This window comes from Giraffa tippelskirchi, chromosome 3 (assembly GCF_054371585.1).
Source record: "Giraffa tippelskirchi isolate mGirTip1 chromosome 3, T2T-mGirTip1v1.2.pri, whole genome shotgun sequence".
NCBI classification, from domain to species: domain Eukaryota; kingdom Metazoa; phylum Chordata; class Mammalia; order Artiodactyla; family Giraffidae; genus Giraffa; species Giraffa tippelskirchi.
Window position 1 is genome coordinate 5230379 of NC_137277.1, and position 15931 is coordinate 5246309.

General features: G+C 48.9%; 1 protein-coding gene across 21 annotated transcripts in view; it reads right to left on the bottom strand.

Moving 5' to 3' along the window:
• The window catches only part of SLC39A11 (solute carrier family 39 member 11), a 371868-nt gene that overhangs the window by 265290 nt on the left and 90647 nt on the right, over positions 1 to 15931 (bottom strand). For 19 of the 21 annotated variants that reach the window (XM_081581304.1, XM_081581308.1, XM_081581302.1 and 16 more), the window contains 2 exons: positions 13831 to 13949; positions 8192 to 8230 (listed from right to left, as the gene is read on the bottom strand). In XM_081581304.1, coding sequence (XP_081437430.1) covers positions 8192 to 8230; positions 13831 to 13949 — 158 coding nt within the window. Of the gene's footprint in view, positions 1 to 8191; positions 8231 to 13830; positions 13950 to 14302; positions 14397 to 15931 lie in introns of all 21 variants that reach the window. The other 2 variants (XM_081581319.1, XM_081581315.1) reach the window with 2 other exon arrangements.

Consider the following 15931-nt stretch of genomic DNA (forward strand, 5'->3'; position numbering starts at 1 on the left):
CACCACATCACCCTCACGCTCACAGGAACCACCGCCACTCGGGGCCCAGGGGCGCCAAAAGTCAGCCTGGTCTCCTGTGCTGCGTTCAGGGTCTTCAGCCTGGGCTCAGCCTGGTCTGAGGACACCCGGCTGAGACACAGAAGTTTCCGACCAGAAACGGGCCATCTGAGACCCTGAAAAGGAAATGCCTTGCGGGAAGTGACAGGCGCCCCTTAGCTACGCTGCCGACTGTCCTGAGCATGGTCCTGGCTGCGGCAGGGCCGGTCCCCATACTCTCTTCCTGCCCTGGGCCACACGATCCAGCTCACACAAGACCCCTGGGGGAGGGGGCTCCAAGTCCCACCGAGCCCACCCTGGAATGTGCCATCACTACGCTGAGCACCCACCTGAAGGGCAGCCTTAGCTCCAGAATGGGCTTCCCAGGTAACTCAGTGGTAAAGAATCTCTCTCACCTGCCAATCAGGAGATGCAGGTTCGAGCCCTGGGTCGGGAAGGTCCCCTGGAGAAGGAAATGGCAGCCCACTCCAGCATTCTTGCCTGGAGAATCCCATGGACAGAGGAGCCTGTCGGGCTACAGGCCACGCAGTCGCAACAAGTTGGACACGGCTGAAGTGACGAAACAACGACACCAACAGCCCTAGAACAGACCAGCATCACCTTCCTGGTCACTGCCTCCCGGTGCAGGAGAAAAGCTGCAGACTGCAGGACATAGGAGGCCCTGAGGCTTCCTGGCTCCCCACATCTTGAAAATTCAGATTTAAGAGAAAAGATCCAGGGACTTTCCTGGCGGTCCAGTGGTTAAGACGTCACCTTCCAAATCCGGAGGGTGAGGGTTCCGCCCCTAGAGATAAGATCCCACACGCCTCAGGGCCAAAAAACTGAAACATGAGGCAGAAGCAACACTGCAACAAATTCAATAAAGACTTTAAAAATGGTCTACAAGAAAAATTAAAAAAAAAATCTTATAAAATAAGAGAGGAGATTCGTATGAGACAACTGCCATGAAACTTCCAAGGTGGCCTGTCTGGTCTAAGGGATGCTGAGGATGGGACCTGCTCCAGGTCCACGCGGCTTCAGCCTCCGCAGGGGGTCATCTGGGGCCCTTTATCTCACTCAGCCTCACTAAGCAGAAAGTGATGGCTCGGGGAAACAGAGCCATGATCTTTGCAGGGGTCTCATCCGAGCCCATCGGAGGGCTCATACTGTCTGCTGGGGGTCCAGCCCATTTTAGTGTTACCAAAAGACCTCACACTGAAAAATCCCCATGAGCACATGCCAGGCTTCCCTATGTCTCAGACAATAATAAGGGGAAAACATAACAGCAATTGTGTGTGTGTGTATCTGTTCAGTCACTAAGTCGTGTCCGACTCTTTGCGACCCCATGGACTGCAGCACGCCAGGCTGCCCTGTCCTTCACTATCTCCCGGAGTTTGCTCAAATTCAATTAGTAACAGCAATTGTGAGTTCGTAATCTAGGATCTGTACAGCGGGGAATATAAAAGGTAGGCCTGGGCTTCCCTGGCAGCTCTGTGGCAAAGAGTCCGTCCGCCAACACAGGGGACTCAGGTTTGATCCCTGATCAGAGAGGACCCCACATGCCGCGGAGCAGCTAAGCCCACGGGCCTCAACCGTCAAGCCTGTGCCCTGGGGCCCGGGAGGCGCAGCGACTGAGCCCACAGGCCACAACAGCTGGTTCCCTCGCAACCTAGATTCCGTGTCCCCAACAAGAGAAGCCACGGCAACGAGGAGCCCTCGCCCGGCGCTGCAAACAGAGAGGAGCCCCTGCTCACTGCAACTAGAGACAAGCAACGCAGACCCAGAGCGGCCAAAAATAAATAAGTAAGTAAGTAAAATTATTTTGAAAATAAATAAATAGAAGCTAGGCTTTCTGAAGACCCAGGTCAGTGGCTACTCCCCGCACCCTGGCCCTTCTCGCTCAGCTATCCGCTCTAGGAGAAACCTCTCTGGTGGGTCTGGCTGAAATCTCCTCTCCGAATCCCTCATGCAATGATTTAAGCCCATTTCTTCCCAACCATTTCTCCATGGAGATGGAGAACAGCTGGTCACCATCACCCCTCCAGACTCAGGCCTTCATAGGAGAGCATCATTAATTTCCAACAGTGAGATGGTTATTTGCAGAAAACGCCACTCACCGCTTGCAGCACAAAAGCCGACTCAGCCAAAATCTCCCTGAGAAAAATCACATCTTTCATAAGGACCCAGCTCCCTGTGCGATTAAATAATGGATATTAAATTGCCTTTTCATGCCTAGCAGTAAGCTGTTTGATTGGTGGCCTTTCTCTTCCGCAGTTTCATGGTCATTTTTATTCTGCACAAGTATTTCTTCCTTGAGAGAGAACATACACTGATTTAGAGGCTCCTGGCTGGTTCAAACCTCACAAAAAACAGACATCAGGGCCAAAGCGAAGAAAATGAAAATGGTGACCCTCGATGCTTTGTCCAAATTCATCCAAACGCTCATCTTTGGGGGCAGTGAGCGCTTTTCTCACTTGGATGAAAGGATATTCGATTGCAAGTTTAAATTTACCATTAAATAGGTGAGTAGGGGAATAGGTGGACCAGAAACTGAAACACTTTAAATTGCTTTACAACAAAAAGAGAGACGCTAACTTCCGTGGAAACTCACCCCTTCAGACATGGAGATCCAGGAAGTTCTTAAGGAACCATCCCTTCCAACACCCCCAGACTCCAGCAGACTCAGCTGAGGTCCAGGATGACAGAGGAGCCTCCCCAAGGTCACAGAGATCAATGCTGACAGCCCCCGACTTCTCATCTGGGTTTCGTCCTAGCTCCGTGCCATCTAGCATTTCTTAATTCTGGATGAGTAATCTACTCTCTATGGTTCTGTTTCTTGTCTGTAAAATAGAGGTGGCTGGACCAGACATCATCTAGGAGGCATTGAGCTTTAGCTGTTGGGACTCAACAGTCAGAGGGTTCAAATCCCAGCTCTGCTCCCTGAAGACATGGAAGCAACCTGAATGTCCAACAAAGATGAATGGATAAAGAAGATGAGCTACATATATACAGTGGAATACTACTCAGCCATAGAAAAGAAGGAAATTGTGCCACTGGCAGCAACATGGAAGCAACTAGAGATGGCCACACTAAGTGAGGGAAGTCAGAAAGATAAATCCCATATGATATCACTTACATGTGGAATCTACAGCATGACACAAATCAACTTATCCACGAAACAGAAGCAGACTCACAGACATAGGGAATGGATTTGTGGTTGCCAAGGCGGGATGGGGAGGCGGTGGGATGGAGAGGGAGTGTGGGAATAAGAGATGGAAACTGTTATACACAGAATGGATAAGCAACAAGGTCCTACTGCATAGCACAGGGAAATACATTCAATATCCTGTGAATAAACCATAACGGAAAAGAATATGAAAAAGAATATACATGTGCATAACTAAATCACTTTGCTGTATAGCAGAAATTAACACAACACTGTAAATCAACTATAAAGTTTTTAAAGTAACAATTAAAAAATAAAATGCTTTCATCTCAAATTTAAAGAGTCACTAAAGATGTAAATTCTGGCATGTAAATATCGATGTGCCTAAATAAAACTATTTCATTAGTCATTTAAATGGACCCACTAGGATCTAAACAGCATAAGAGGGAATTTCCTGGGCGTCCAGTGGTTAGGACCTGGTGCTTTCACTGCTGAGGACCAGGTTAAATCCGCGGTTGGGAAACTAAGATCCCAAAAGCCGGGCAGCCAAAAAAAAAAAAATTAATTAATTAAAAATAAACAGCATAGGGATTTGATTCTCCCCGTTATCCACTTAAAAATGTACACAAACTAAGTTGTGTGTTTATGTCTTATGGACTTTTCTGTTCCAGGCTTATATTCTACACACAAAAACACAAGAGCTAGCTCTTCTTCAAAAGTCAAAAAATGTGCACCATTCCTTTTTTTCCTCGATTTATAGATCAATTCCATTTCCCCACCGAATTTTATTCTAGAGTAAATTACATTTTATGCTAGAAAGTCTACTATTGGTTTCTTTCTCATACTAGTTTGCAATAAAATATCTATGCACATTTCAATTTAATTTTTTTTTAATTTCCTGTGAGCCTAGAGTTCTAACTGCTTAAATAACAATTTCCTGGATTGAATGACCATTAAAACTATTAATAGGCGAGAACAGATTCATAACAACAAAAATTTAATACACCAATTCATAATTATTAGATATTCAAAAGTCTAATAATATTTATTCTTGTAAATACTTATTTTCAAGTATGAGGGCTCTTTATAATTTTTTCAGTTTTCATTCATACATCTGTGAATAAACATTAAGTGGTTACTGCTAGAATCAGATAGGGTTAAGCATCAATTTTATTTCCATTTCTATGAGGTTTTTTTTCTTAAACTAAACAAAGAAAATGTATTTATGTAAAGAAGACAGAAAAAACCGACATTTTGTTCTAATACTGCCATTTTTTTTAAAAATATTTATTCATTTACCTACCTAGTTGGCTACTCTGGTCTCAGTTGTGGCATGTAGCATCTTTAGCGACAGCACGTGGGATCTAGTTCCCTGACCAGGGATCGAACTTGGGCTCCCTGCCTTGGCAGCACAGAGTCTTAGCCACTGGACAACCAGAGAATTTTGCTCTTTGAACTCCATCTAAGAAGGCCCAAAATCCCAGAGTGGTTCAGTTCGGTTCAGCTCAGCCACTCAGTCATGTCCAACTCTTTGCGACCCCATGAACTACAGCACACCAGGCCTCCCTGTCCATCACTAACTCCCGGAGTTTACTCAAACTCATGTCCGTTGAGTCGGTGATGCCATCCAACCATCTCATCCTCTGTCATCCCCTTCTCCTGCTTTTAATCTTTCCCAGCATCAGGGTCTTTTCCAAGGAGTCATTTCTTCACATCAGGTGGTCAAAGTACTGGAGCTTCAGCTTCAGCAACAGTCCTTCCAGAGCAGTCCACCAGGGAAATTTACATTAAAGGATTTCTTTCTCTCCTTTTTTTGGCCATACCATGTGGCTTTCGGGATCTTATTTCCCTGAAAGGACAGAATCTGAATTGCTAAAGGATTTGTGTCCAGTGATCACTGATTTGAGTCCTTCACCATCTCCACCCCAGCATCCACATGCCAAGGGTCCCTCCGTCTGTGCGTGGAGATGCTGCTACTCAGAGGCACGGAACCAAGGCAAGAGAGCATCTTCCTTTGATAAAGCAGGAGAGGGCAACTGTGTCGAGGAAGGTGGGAAGGCACAACCTGCCTAGGGGTATTCTCGGGCAGAGCAGTTTGGGGAAAGAGAACAAAACTGGAAGCTGAGGACATGGACACCGATTTTGCGACCATTCTCCGTATCCCGTGGAACATCTAGAATGTTTCCACGGACTCTGATCTCAGAGTTGCTGGCTTGGAGGACTTCCAGGAGGTCCCACCCTCAGGCCAGGTTTTGCAGATCACAGGACTACAAAAACAGGATTAGAACTGTACAAAAAATATCTTCATGATCCAGATAATCACGATGGTGTGATCACTCACCTAGAGCCAGACATCCTGGAATGTGAAGTCAAGTGGGCCTTAGGAAGCATCACTACGAACAAAGCCAGTGGAGGTGATGGAATCCCAGTTGAGCTATTTCAAATCCTAAAAGATGATACTGTGACACTGCTACACTCAATATGCCAGCAAATTTGGAAAACTCAGCAGTGGCCACAGGACTGGAAAAGATCCCAAAGAAAGGCAATGCCAAAGAATACTCAAACTACCGCACAATTGCACTCATCTCACATGCTAAGAAAGTAATGCTCAAAATTCTTCAACAGTACATGAACCGAGAACTTCCAGATGTTCAAGCTGGATTTAGAAAAGGCAGATGAACCAAGATCAAATTGCCAATATCCGCTGGATCATCAAAAACGCAAGAGAATTTCAGAAAAACATCTACTTCTGCTTTACTGATTACACCAAAGCCTTTGACTGTGTAGATCACAACAAATTGTGGAAAACTCTTCAAGATATGGGAATACCAGACCACCTTACCTGCCCTCCTGAGAAATCTGTATGCAGGTGAAGAAGCAACAGTTAGAACCGGACACGGAACAACAAACTGGTTCCAAATTGGGAAAGGAGTATGTCAAGGCTGTATATTGTCACCCTGCTTATTTAACTTATATGCAGAGTTCATCATGTGAAATGCCAGGCTGGATGAAGCACAAGCTGGAATCAAGATTGCTGGAAGAAATATCAATAACCTCAGATATGCAGATGACACCACCCTTATGGCAGAAAGTGAAGAGGAACTGAAGAGTCTCTTGATAAAAGTGAAAGAAGAGAGTGAAAAAGCTGGCCTAAAACTCAACATTCAAAAAACTAAGATCATGGCATCCAGTCCCATCACTTCATGGCAAACAGATGGGGAAACAATGGAAACAGTGACAGACTTTATTTTCTTGGGCTCCAAAATCACTGCAGCCATGAAATTAAAAGACACTTGCTCTGTGGAAGAAAAGCTATGACCAACCTAGACAGCATATTAAAAAGCAGAGACATTATTTTGCCAACAATGGTCCATCTAGTCAAAGCTATGGTTTTTCCAGTAGTCATGTATGGATGTGAGAGTTGGACTATAAAGAAAGCTGAGCACTGAAGAATTGATGCTTTTGAACTGTGGTGTTGGCGAAGACTCTTGAGAGTCCCCTGGACTGCAAGGAGATCCAACCAGTCCATCCTAAAGGAAATCAGGCCTGAATATTCATTGGAAGGACTGATGCTGAAGCTGAAACTCCAATACTTTGGCCACCGGATGCAAAGAACTGACTCACTGGAAAAGACCTTGACGCCGGGAAAGATTGAAGGCTGGAGGAGAAGGGGACGGCAGAGGATGAGATGGTTGGATGGCATCGCCGACTCGAAGGACATGAGTTTGAGCTGGACTTTGAGTGGGAGTTGCTGATGGACAGGGAAGCCTGGTGTGCTTCAGTCCATGGGCTTGCAAAGAGTTGGACACGACTGAGAGACTGACCTGAACTGAATGTGACTGATGAGACTGGAATACACAGCGACGCGAGGAGGCATTCACGCCTGGAAAATGGAATCTGCACTAAGTGAGCCTTTAGGTCTGACTCCCAGTTTATGGGAGACCCAGGGAACAGAGGAACAAGTTCAATGGCACCATAGGAAGCAATCCGCCAAGGTCAGAACATGGGACAGTCTACAGACCAACAATCCAGTGTCTCTAACAAATTCCTAGGGGTGGGGGTGGAAATGGTGGGGTGGGGGAGAGTACTGGTTAAGAACAAAAGAGACTGAAAATACTCAGCATGAAGCAGATTCAAGGCTGCCCCCAGGCAGTGCTTTCACTGCCAAGGCCCAGGTTTGATCCCCGGTTGGGGAACTAAGACCCAGGAAGCCTTGAGGCACGGCCACAAAAAAAGGAAACAAATTTAATACGAAAATCTTGTTTGGATCTCGATTCTAACAAAACCGTTTTTGGAGACACCTTTGAAAAACACAGAGGATGTCTGAATGTGAAGCCAAGTGTTAGATACTAATAAGGAAATATTAATTTTGGTAGGTGTGATAATACCATGCTGATTATGTTTCTTTAAAAAAAAATCATTCAGTTAGAGTTGTATATTGAATTTACAAGTGAAATTACATGATGTCTGAGATTTGCTTTTACAAAACATTCTCCCTCCCACGTATACTGGGCGGTGGGAAGTTGGGGGTGGTGTTAAATGTTAAATGTTAGCAAAATGTCACTAATGATTGAAGCTAAGCTGTGGGTACCTGGAGTACCTCATGGGATTCTCTCCACTTTTTTACATGCTTGAAAATATCCATAATATAAGGTCTTATGTGGGACGAGGAGGAGAGAAAGAGCATATTTGATTAGTGCCAACAGAGCTCTGTGCTAAGCCCTCCCTAAATGTATATACCTCACTTGGAATACTTATTTACAAGTCCTGAGACAGCTGCCAACAAGCCTCTTTCTCTGTCTAAAGAGAGGCAGGGGCATTCCCTTTGCTGGATGCAAATAGGGTCAGCGATCAGAGGGAGCCATTGGCAACAGGAGATCACAAAGGGGCAACATGGCCACAAGGGATGAGGCTGGAAATACCCCTTGGCAGAGAAATAACAGAAGAAACACTCTCCACTCAGATCCCTCCCACCATGTGCTGACTTACCCCTGCAGCAAAGCCAAGGCTTCCATCTAAGATCCGCCTCTGAAAAGGAAAACAAGATGTTTCAGTTTCTAAGAAACATTTTATGGGACAGGAGGCAATCATAAGCCTAAGAAAGCCACATGAATAAAGACAAGCCCAGGCTGGAGCTTGCAAATCTATCTGGAACCCTGGACCAGAGTCTTTATAAAATGAGCCAAGAATCAGGGGAAAAAAAAATTTTTTTAAACCTTCCATCCATTCCACGACCAATCAGAGCCTTCATTTAGCATGACCCTCGGCTTGCAATGGTCCATGTGTTTTTCCTCTTTCTCAGCGCTCCCTGTGGATTACGGCTATAAATCTTTAGTAAGGAGCTGGTATAAAGTTGGAAATTGACAAGTACTGATAAGGAGCACGTGGACCAACCAAAATCCTCCCGCACTGCAGGTGGGCGTACAAGCTGGTCCAGCCACTTTGGAAAGCTGGCAGCATCCGCTCGAAGTGATCCTTCATCAGCACGCCCTACGACCCAGCAGCGAGGGCCATGCGTAATTACCAACAGAAACACATACTTAGATTCAGCAGACTTGTGGGCAAAAATGCTTTTTATGGCACTGCTTGTGAGAGCCGAAACTCAAAACTACCCAGAGATCCACCAACAGCAGAATGGATAGGTCACAAGGAAGTATACAAACAGAGAACACCATGTAGAAATGAGAACACATGTACATACATGACTGGAGCTCACAATCAGGCAGGGGCGTTCAGTCAACGGGAAAATAGTGAAAGTGAAAGTCACTCAGTCATGTCCAACTCTTTGTGACCCCATGGACTGTAGTCCATGGAATTCTCCAGGTCTGAATACTGGAGTGGGTAGCCTTTCCCTTCTCCAGGGGATCTTCCCAACCCAGGGATCGAGCCTAGGTCTACCGCATGGCAGGCAGATTCTTTACTATCTGAGCCACAAGGGAAGCCCAAGAATACTGGAGAAGCCTATCCCTTCTCCAGTAGATCTTTCCGACCCAGGAATTGAACCAGGGTCTCCTGAACTGCCAGCAGATTCTTTACCAACTGACCAATAAATAGGGTGAAATCAGCCAGACACAGAAGAGCATACACTATACAACACACTATACAAAACAGAGAAAACCAAACGCTGCTGCTGGAGAGCAGGAGGGGGCTTCCCTTGGAGTGGAGTAGGGGGCTGGGGTAAGGATGGCAAGGGACCCTGAAAGGACGGCTGCAGAGGAGGTCAGGGGTTCAGTTCAGCTCAGTTCAGTCGCTCCGTCGTGTCCAACTCTTTACAACCCCATGGACCGCAGCATGCCAGGCCTCCCTGTCCATCACTAACTCCCGGAGTTTACCCAAACTCATGTCCATTGAGTCGGTAATGCCATCCAACCATCTCATCCTCTGCTGCCCCCTTCTCCTCCTGCCTTCAATCTTTCCCACCATCAGGGTCTTTACAAATGAGTCAGCTCTTCGCATCAGGTGGCCAAAGTATTGGAGTTTCAGCTTCAACATCAGTCCTTCCAATGAACACTCAGGACTGATCTTCTTTAGGATGAACTGGTTGGATCGCCTTGCAGTCCAAGGGACTCTCAAGAATCTTCTCCAACATCACAGTTCAAAAGCATCAATTCTTCAGCGCTCAGCTTTCTTTATAGTCCAACTCTCACATCCATACATGACTACTACAAAAACCATAGCCTTAACTAGACAGACCTTTGTTGGCAAAGTCACGTCTCTGCTTTTTAATATGCTGTCTAGGTTGGTCATAACTTTCCTTCCAAGGAGTAAGCATCTTTTAATTTCATGGCTGCAGTCACCATCTGCAGTGATTTTGGAGCCCAAGAAAATAAAGACAGCCACTGTTTCCACTGTTTCCCCATCTATTTGCCATGAAGTGATGGGACCGGATGCCATGATCTTAGTTTTCTGAATGTTGAGCTTTAAGCCAACTTTTCACTTTCCCCTTTCACTTTCATCAAGAGGCTCTTTAGTTCTTCACTTTCTGCCATAAGGGTGGTGTCATCTGCATATCTGAGGTTATTGATATTTCTCCCGGCAATCTTGATTCCAGCCTGTGCTTCATCCAGCCCAGCGTTTCTCATGATGTACTCTGCAAATAAGTTAAATAAGCAGGGTGACAATATACAGCCTTGACATACTCCTTTCCCAATTTGGAACCAGTCTGTTGTTCCATGTCCAGTTCTAACTGTTGCTTCCTGACCTGCATATAGGTTTCTCAAGAGGCAGGTCAGGTGGTCTGCTATTCCCATCTCTTTCAGAATTTTCCACAGTTTATTGTGATCCACACAGTCAAAGGCTTTGGCATAGTCAATAAAGCAGACATAGATATTTTTCTGGAACTCTCTTGCTTTTTCGATGATCCAGAGGATGTTGACAATTTGATCTCTGGTTCCTCTGCCTTTTCTAAATCCAGCTTGAACATGTGGAAGTTCATGGTTCACGTATTGCTGAAGCCTGGCTTGGAGAATTTTGAGCATTGCTTTACTAGCGTGTGCTACTGCCGCTAAGTCACTTCAGTCGTGTCTGACTCTGTGCAACCCCATAGATGGCAGCCCACCAGGCTCCGCCGTCCCTGGGATTCTCCAGGCAAGAACACTGGAGTGGGTTGCCATTTCCTTCTCCAATGCATCAAAGTGAAAAGTGAAAGTGAAGTCGCTCAGTTGTGTCTGACTCTTAGCGACTCCATGGACTGCAGACTACCAGGCTCCTCCGTCCATGGGATTTTCCAGGCAAGAGTACCGGAGTGGGGTGAGATGAATGCAATTGTGCGGTAGTTTGAACATTCTTTGGCATTGCCTGTCAGGGGTTGGGGGGATCCTATTCTAGTACTTGATCTGGGCACTATTTCCATGGACACTGGTGAAAAGTCATCAAGCTGCACACTTAGAAAATGTGCATTTTTCTTTCTTTAAATTACTTATTTATTCTGGGTCTTCGTTGCTGCACGTCGGCTTTCTCTAGTTGTGACAAGTGAGGGCTGCTCTCTAGCTGCGGTGCAGGCTTCTCATCGCAGTGGCTTCTCTTGTTGTGGCTCGAGGGCTCCCGAGCTCAGGCTCAGTAGTTGCAGTGCATGGGCTTAGTGGATTCTTAACCACTGGACCACCAGGGAAGTCCATAACATGTGCATTTTTCAATAAAAAGCTTTTCTTTTTAAGGAGGGGCCTAAGTTATATAATCTCTAGCCACATGGACACACTTGTTACTGTTCAGTCATAAACTAACTGTCCAGCTGTTGGGGACTGGCTAAATAAACTGCAGTGCATTTTTATGGCGGGATGTTCTACAGCCACCTAAGTAACTAATCAAAATAACCAAAAAACCATTTAGGCTTAGGGAGGGGTGCCTATGACATCCAGTGAAAAATGCTCATTATAAAACTTCATAATTTGATCCTCATTATGTAAAGAAAACAGGTATGTCTGTATTTGTATACTCAAATACAGCCAAATAAATTTGAACAAATGTTTCAGTTTTCCCTTCAGAAAAGTGGGATCGAAAACTTTTTTTATTATTTCTTTTGGCCCCTCCACATTTTTTGAGTTCCCTACAACTACAATATGATTTTTTTTCAATCAAGAAAATGAATCTGAGGGACTTTCCTGGTGGTCCAGTGGGTAGGACTCTGTGCTCCCAAGGCAAGGGGCCTGGGTTCGATCCCTGGTCAGGGAACTAGATCCCACATGCCTCAACTAAGACCCAGTGCTGCCAAATAAACAAATACTTTTTTAAAAAAGAAAATGAACTTCAAGTGAAGTTGAGTCGCTGTTGATAGCAGCGGAGGGTAGATGGTTGTGTCCATTATCCCCAGGAACCCTCACTGAAGCCCCTATATCAGCTGGGTGAAAACTGAGGTTCGCCGGGTTGGCAGGAGCCTGCCTCTGTGCAATCCCATCCACGGCTGGCTTTATCCCCTCACGTCTGACCCTTCCTATGTCTCCTGCACGGCTCCTATGCAGAGAAGGCTCACCTAGCCTACCTGAGCCTGCTCCCTCTAGAAGGTGCTGCTTTCCAGACTGGTCCTTAGCTGGCTTCTGGGAAGCTGGCACTGGGACTGCTGCCCCATCACTGACCAATAAGAGTGGGTCCTTGCACCCGTTTCACGAACCACGTGATTTGGACACCTGCTTTCCTTCTGAGTCTGGAATTTGGGTGGGTGGCTCAGAAGCCTCTGCGGCCAGCCCCCAGTAAAGACCTTGAGGACCGCGCCTGTACTGGGCGTCCCTGGGCAGACACATCGTCCATGCGTTAGCACGTTGTCATTGCTGGGGAAGGAGCACGTTCTGTGCCCCCTCGTAGAAGGAAGGGGGCATCAGACCCCAAATCTGTGCACAGATCTCCCCAGACCCTGACTGTCTCTCTCTCGCTGACGCCGTTGTGTGTCCTTTTGCTGTAATAAACCTTAGCGACAAGGACATGGCTCAGCCATGTGCCGAGTCCCATGAGCCCGTCTAGTGAACCACCACATCTGTGAGTGGTCATGGGGAACCCCGACGCACCTCTGCACAGAGAAGTGTCTCAGCCGTTCCTCCTACTGACCTGGGGGAGACTCTAACGGGAGACAGATTAGGGGCTCTCAGCTCCCAGTGGAGGGGGCACCTCTGTGATGGCTTCTCCCTTCTGAGGGGCCCCCACGGCACCAACCGGGGTCACTCGGGCCTGTGGACTTCTACTCAGGTCTCTGTGGCCAGCCGGCCAGCCAGACCCCAGCTCTTCCGACTCAGATCTCTGCTTCTGAGCGCAATGGAAACTGGGGGGATGGGAACATGGGCCGCTCTGCCCTGGGAGGGCTGGAGGACGGGACCCCGGACAACCTGGCGCGGCTGCCGGAGCCAGGCGGGGCGCTGGGGCGCCTGCTGACAGTAACCTGGGGCCCGGACCAGCCTCCGCAGGCTCGCAGCCCAGCTCCCGGAGACATCAGCGCTGCTGAACAGGCCCCGACACGAGAGGGCCCCGGCCGGCCAGCTTCCCGGGCCTCTCGGTGGGTCTGCCTCCTCCTCCACCCCCTGCTCGCTCGCCGCACCTGCCCTGCCTGCGCCCCGAGCACGGTGGGCGCGGGGACCCTGCTTTCATCCAGACACTGAGGGCAACAGCCCCCGTGCCGTGGACTCGGGCAGCCCGGGCTGGAGAAGAGGCAGGACCTTCAGGCACAGGAGGTGGGCATGGGCCGGGAAGGGGCAGGGAGGGTGTGCAGAGCGTACACGGGAGGGGGGTTCTGGGAGATGTAGGGGAGCACGGGACAGGGGTGGGGTCTCTGGGGCCTGGGGGGGCGGGTCTGTATGTGTTCATCCCAAAGGGGGGAGGGAAGAGACGAAGAGCTTGGAAACGGGCTAAAGAGGACAGAGCCGTCCCCCGCCCACTTTTTCCCAGGTCTTTTCCACCACTCGAGATCACAGGGCGAGGCGGACAAACCTCACACACATTACCACCTGCTCCAGGCCCAAGAGAACCTAGGCGGCGGAGAGAAATCAGGCGGGGGCTTGGAAAGGCCAAAAAACTGGGCATCGGGAAGGAGAAAGCAGAGGACCCGTGAGCTCTCAGCCAGGGCTGGAGGGGGCGAGGGAAGGAAAGGGGCAGAGTTCACCAAGAAGGCCCCCGCGGGCCCCCAGAACCGAAGCGAGGCAACTCACCTGTCCGCTAGAGAAGACGAACACGAGGGCTGCCCCGGCCGCCGTCAACCCCCAGGTGAAGAAGGTCCCCAGCAGGGCCTGGGACACCGGGCTGTGGCCGTGGAGCATGCTGGATATGGCTGTGTGCAGAGGAGTAGAGAGGCTCAGCGCCCGTGGTCCCTCCCGGGGACGCGCGCACTCTAAGGGGCCCGCACGCCCTCCAAAGGAGCCGCCCACACACGCGTCAGTGACTGCAGTGACCCGGCCCAGGCCAGGCTGCGCGGCTTCACCCAGGCCGACCCTAGGTATCGGAAACCATCTAGCTCTGAAAGGAGAGACCTGGGGATGCCCAGGGAGATGCCGGGGGAGTAGAGGTCACGAAAGAAGGGACGACATTGGGAAACAGTTCCAAAGATGTGCAAAGAATGCAAATTCCTTCGCCTGGAAGGAGAGAGCCTGGGAGGGTCTGACCGCAGCCTCGGGCATGTTCTACCTGTTTCACCTGAGCCTCCCTATCATCCACCATCGGTCTAGTCTCCTCCGAGCACAGGCTGACCAGCTCGGATGCCCTCCTGAAGCTCTTCTACCTAAAGAAAGTGTTCAAAAAAAAAAAAAAAAGTGTTCGTCGTTCAGTCATGTCCACCTGTTTGCGACTCCATGGACTGCAGCCCGCCAGGCTCCTCTGTCCCTCAGGCAAGAACACTGGAGACGGTAGCCACTCCCTCCTCCAGGGGCTCTTTCTGACCCAGGGATCGAACCCGTGTCTCCTGCACTGCAGGTAGATTCTTTACCGTCTGAGCCATCAGGGAAGCCCAATCAAACTTTCAACAGCTCTCCAGAGCAGTTCTCACGGCAGCTCCCGTGGCCGCCAAGGATTCACTCCATCAGCTGATCATCAACTCCCCCAACAACTCTTCAACCACTGCACCCCGCAAGGGCCCTGTATTCCAGCTCAAACCCATTATTCGCAGTACCTTTCACAAGCCTCAAATGGTCCTGTTCCAAGTCTCCTTTATCCAGTTTCCTCCCAGCGTGCTTTCTTCCCCAGCCTCCAGCCATCAGACCCAGAGCATCCTCTGTTAATGCCACGGTTCCCTGATCCCCCTCCACTCCAGTCCCAGGGCACATCTTGAGTGGTTTCTTTGTGTGGGCTTGCCTCCTTCATCTTTTACATCACTTGTTGCTTAAAAATAGGGACGATGCTTTTTCACATTTGATACCCCCATACAATAGGGTTTTCTGGTCTAAAACATATGTGCTGACTTGAAAAGGGCCGGCTTACCTTGAAAAAGCAAAGGCACAGGAACAAAGCCCAAGTGGCATTTCCCCCAGTGCACTGAGCATGCATGTGCATGCTGTCGCTCAGTCGTGTCCGACTCTTAGAGACCCCATGGACTGCAGCCTACCAGGCTCTTCTGTCCATGGGATTCTCCAGGCAAGAATACTGGAGCGGGTTGCCATGCCCTCCTCCAGGGCATCTTCCACGCCCCCACCCCCCCATCCCGCTCAGGGATTGAACCAAAGTCTCCTGAGTTCCCTGCATTGCAGGCAGATTCTCTACCCACTGAGCCACCTGGGAAGCCTCCCCACTGAGCACTTTTGCTCCCAAAGCTGAAGTTACACCACTCTCCACCAAGGAAGGAAAGCGAAGTACCATTCCCTCTTGGTTCCGCTCGGTGGACCCCCTCTAGACTTGCACATATTCTAAATTCTAGCTCTGAAATGATAGCGAGTCACCCCACCTGTGGAAAGTTACAAGGCAGAGAAACCTGCTTCTTGAAAAGCTCTGTGTGTAGTTGGTACAATAAACACCGGGGCTTGAGGCCTCATCTCAAAGGGCTCATTCAGCAACCCTGATCCTCTAGCACTCACAGGGCTGGACACGACCCCAGCGGGCTCAGCCCTGCCAGGCCCTAGTGGTCTGTGAGGAGCCAGCAACCCTGAACTTGCAGAGCAAAAGCTGTCGATTCCACCTCTGACCCTGGAAGGAAACCCGGGTGGGTGGGACCTCTTATGCCAAGAGGGTCGGCAAGCCAGCAGGATTCAGATCTAGGAAGCTCTAAGTCAGGATGAATCCAGGTAAGCCCAGGCAAGCCCAGGTGCGCCCAGGCTCAGCCAAGGT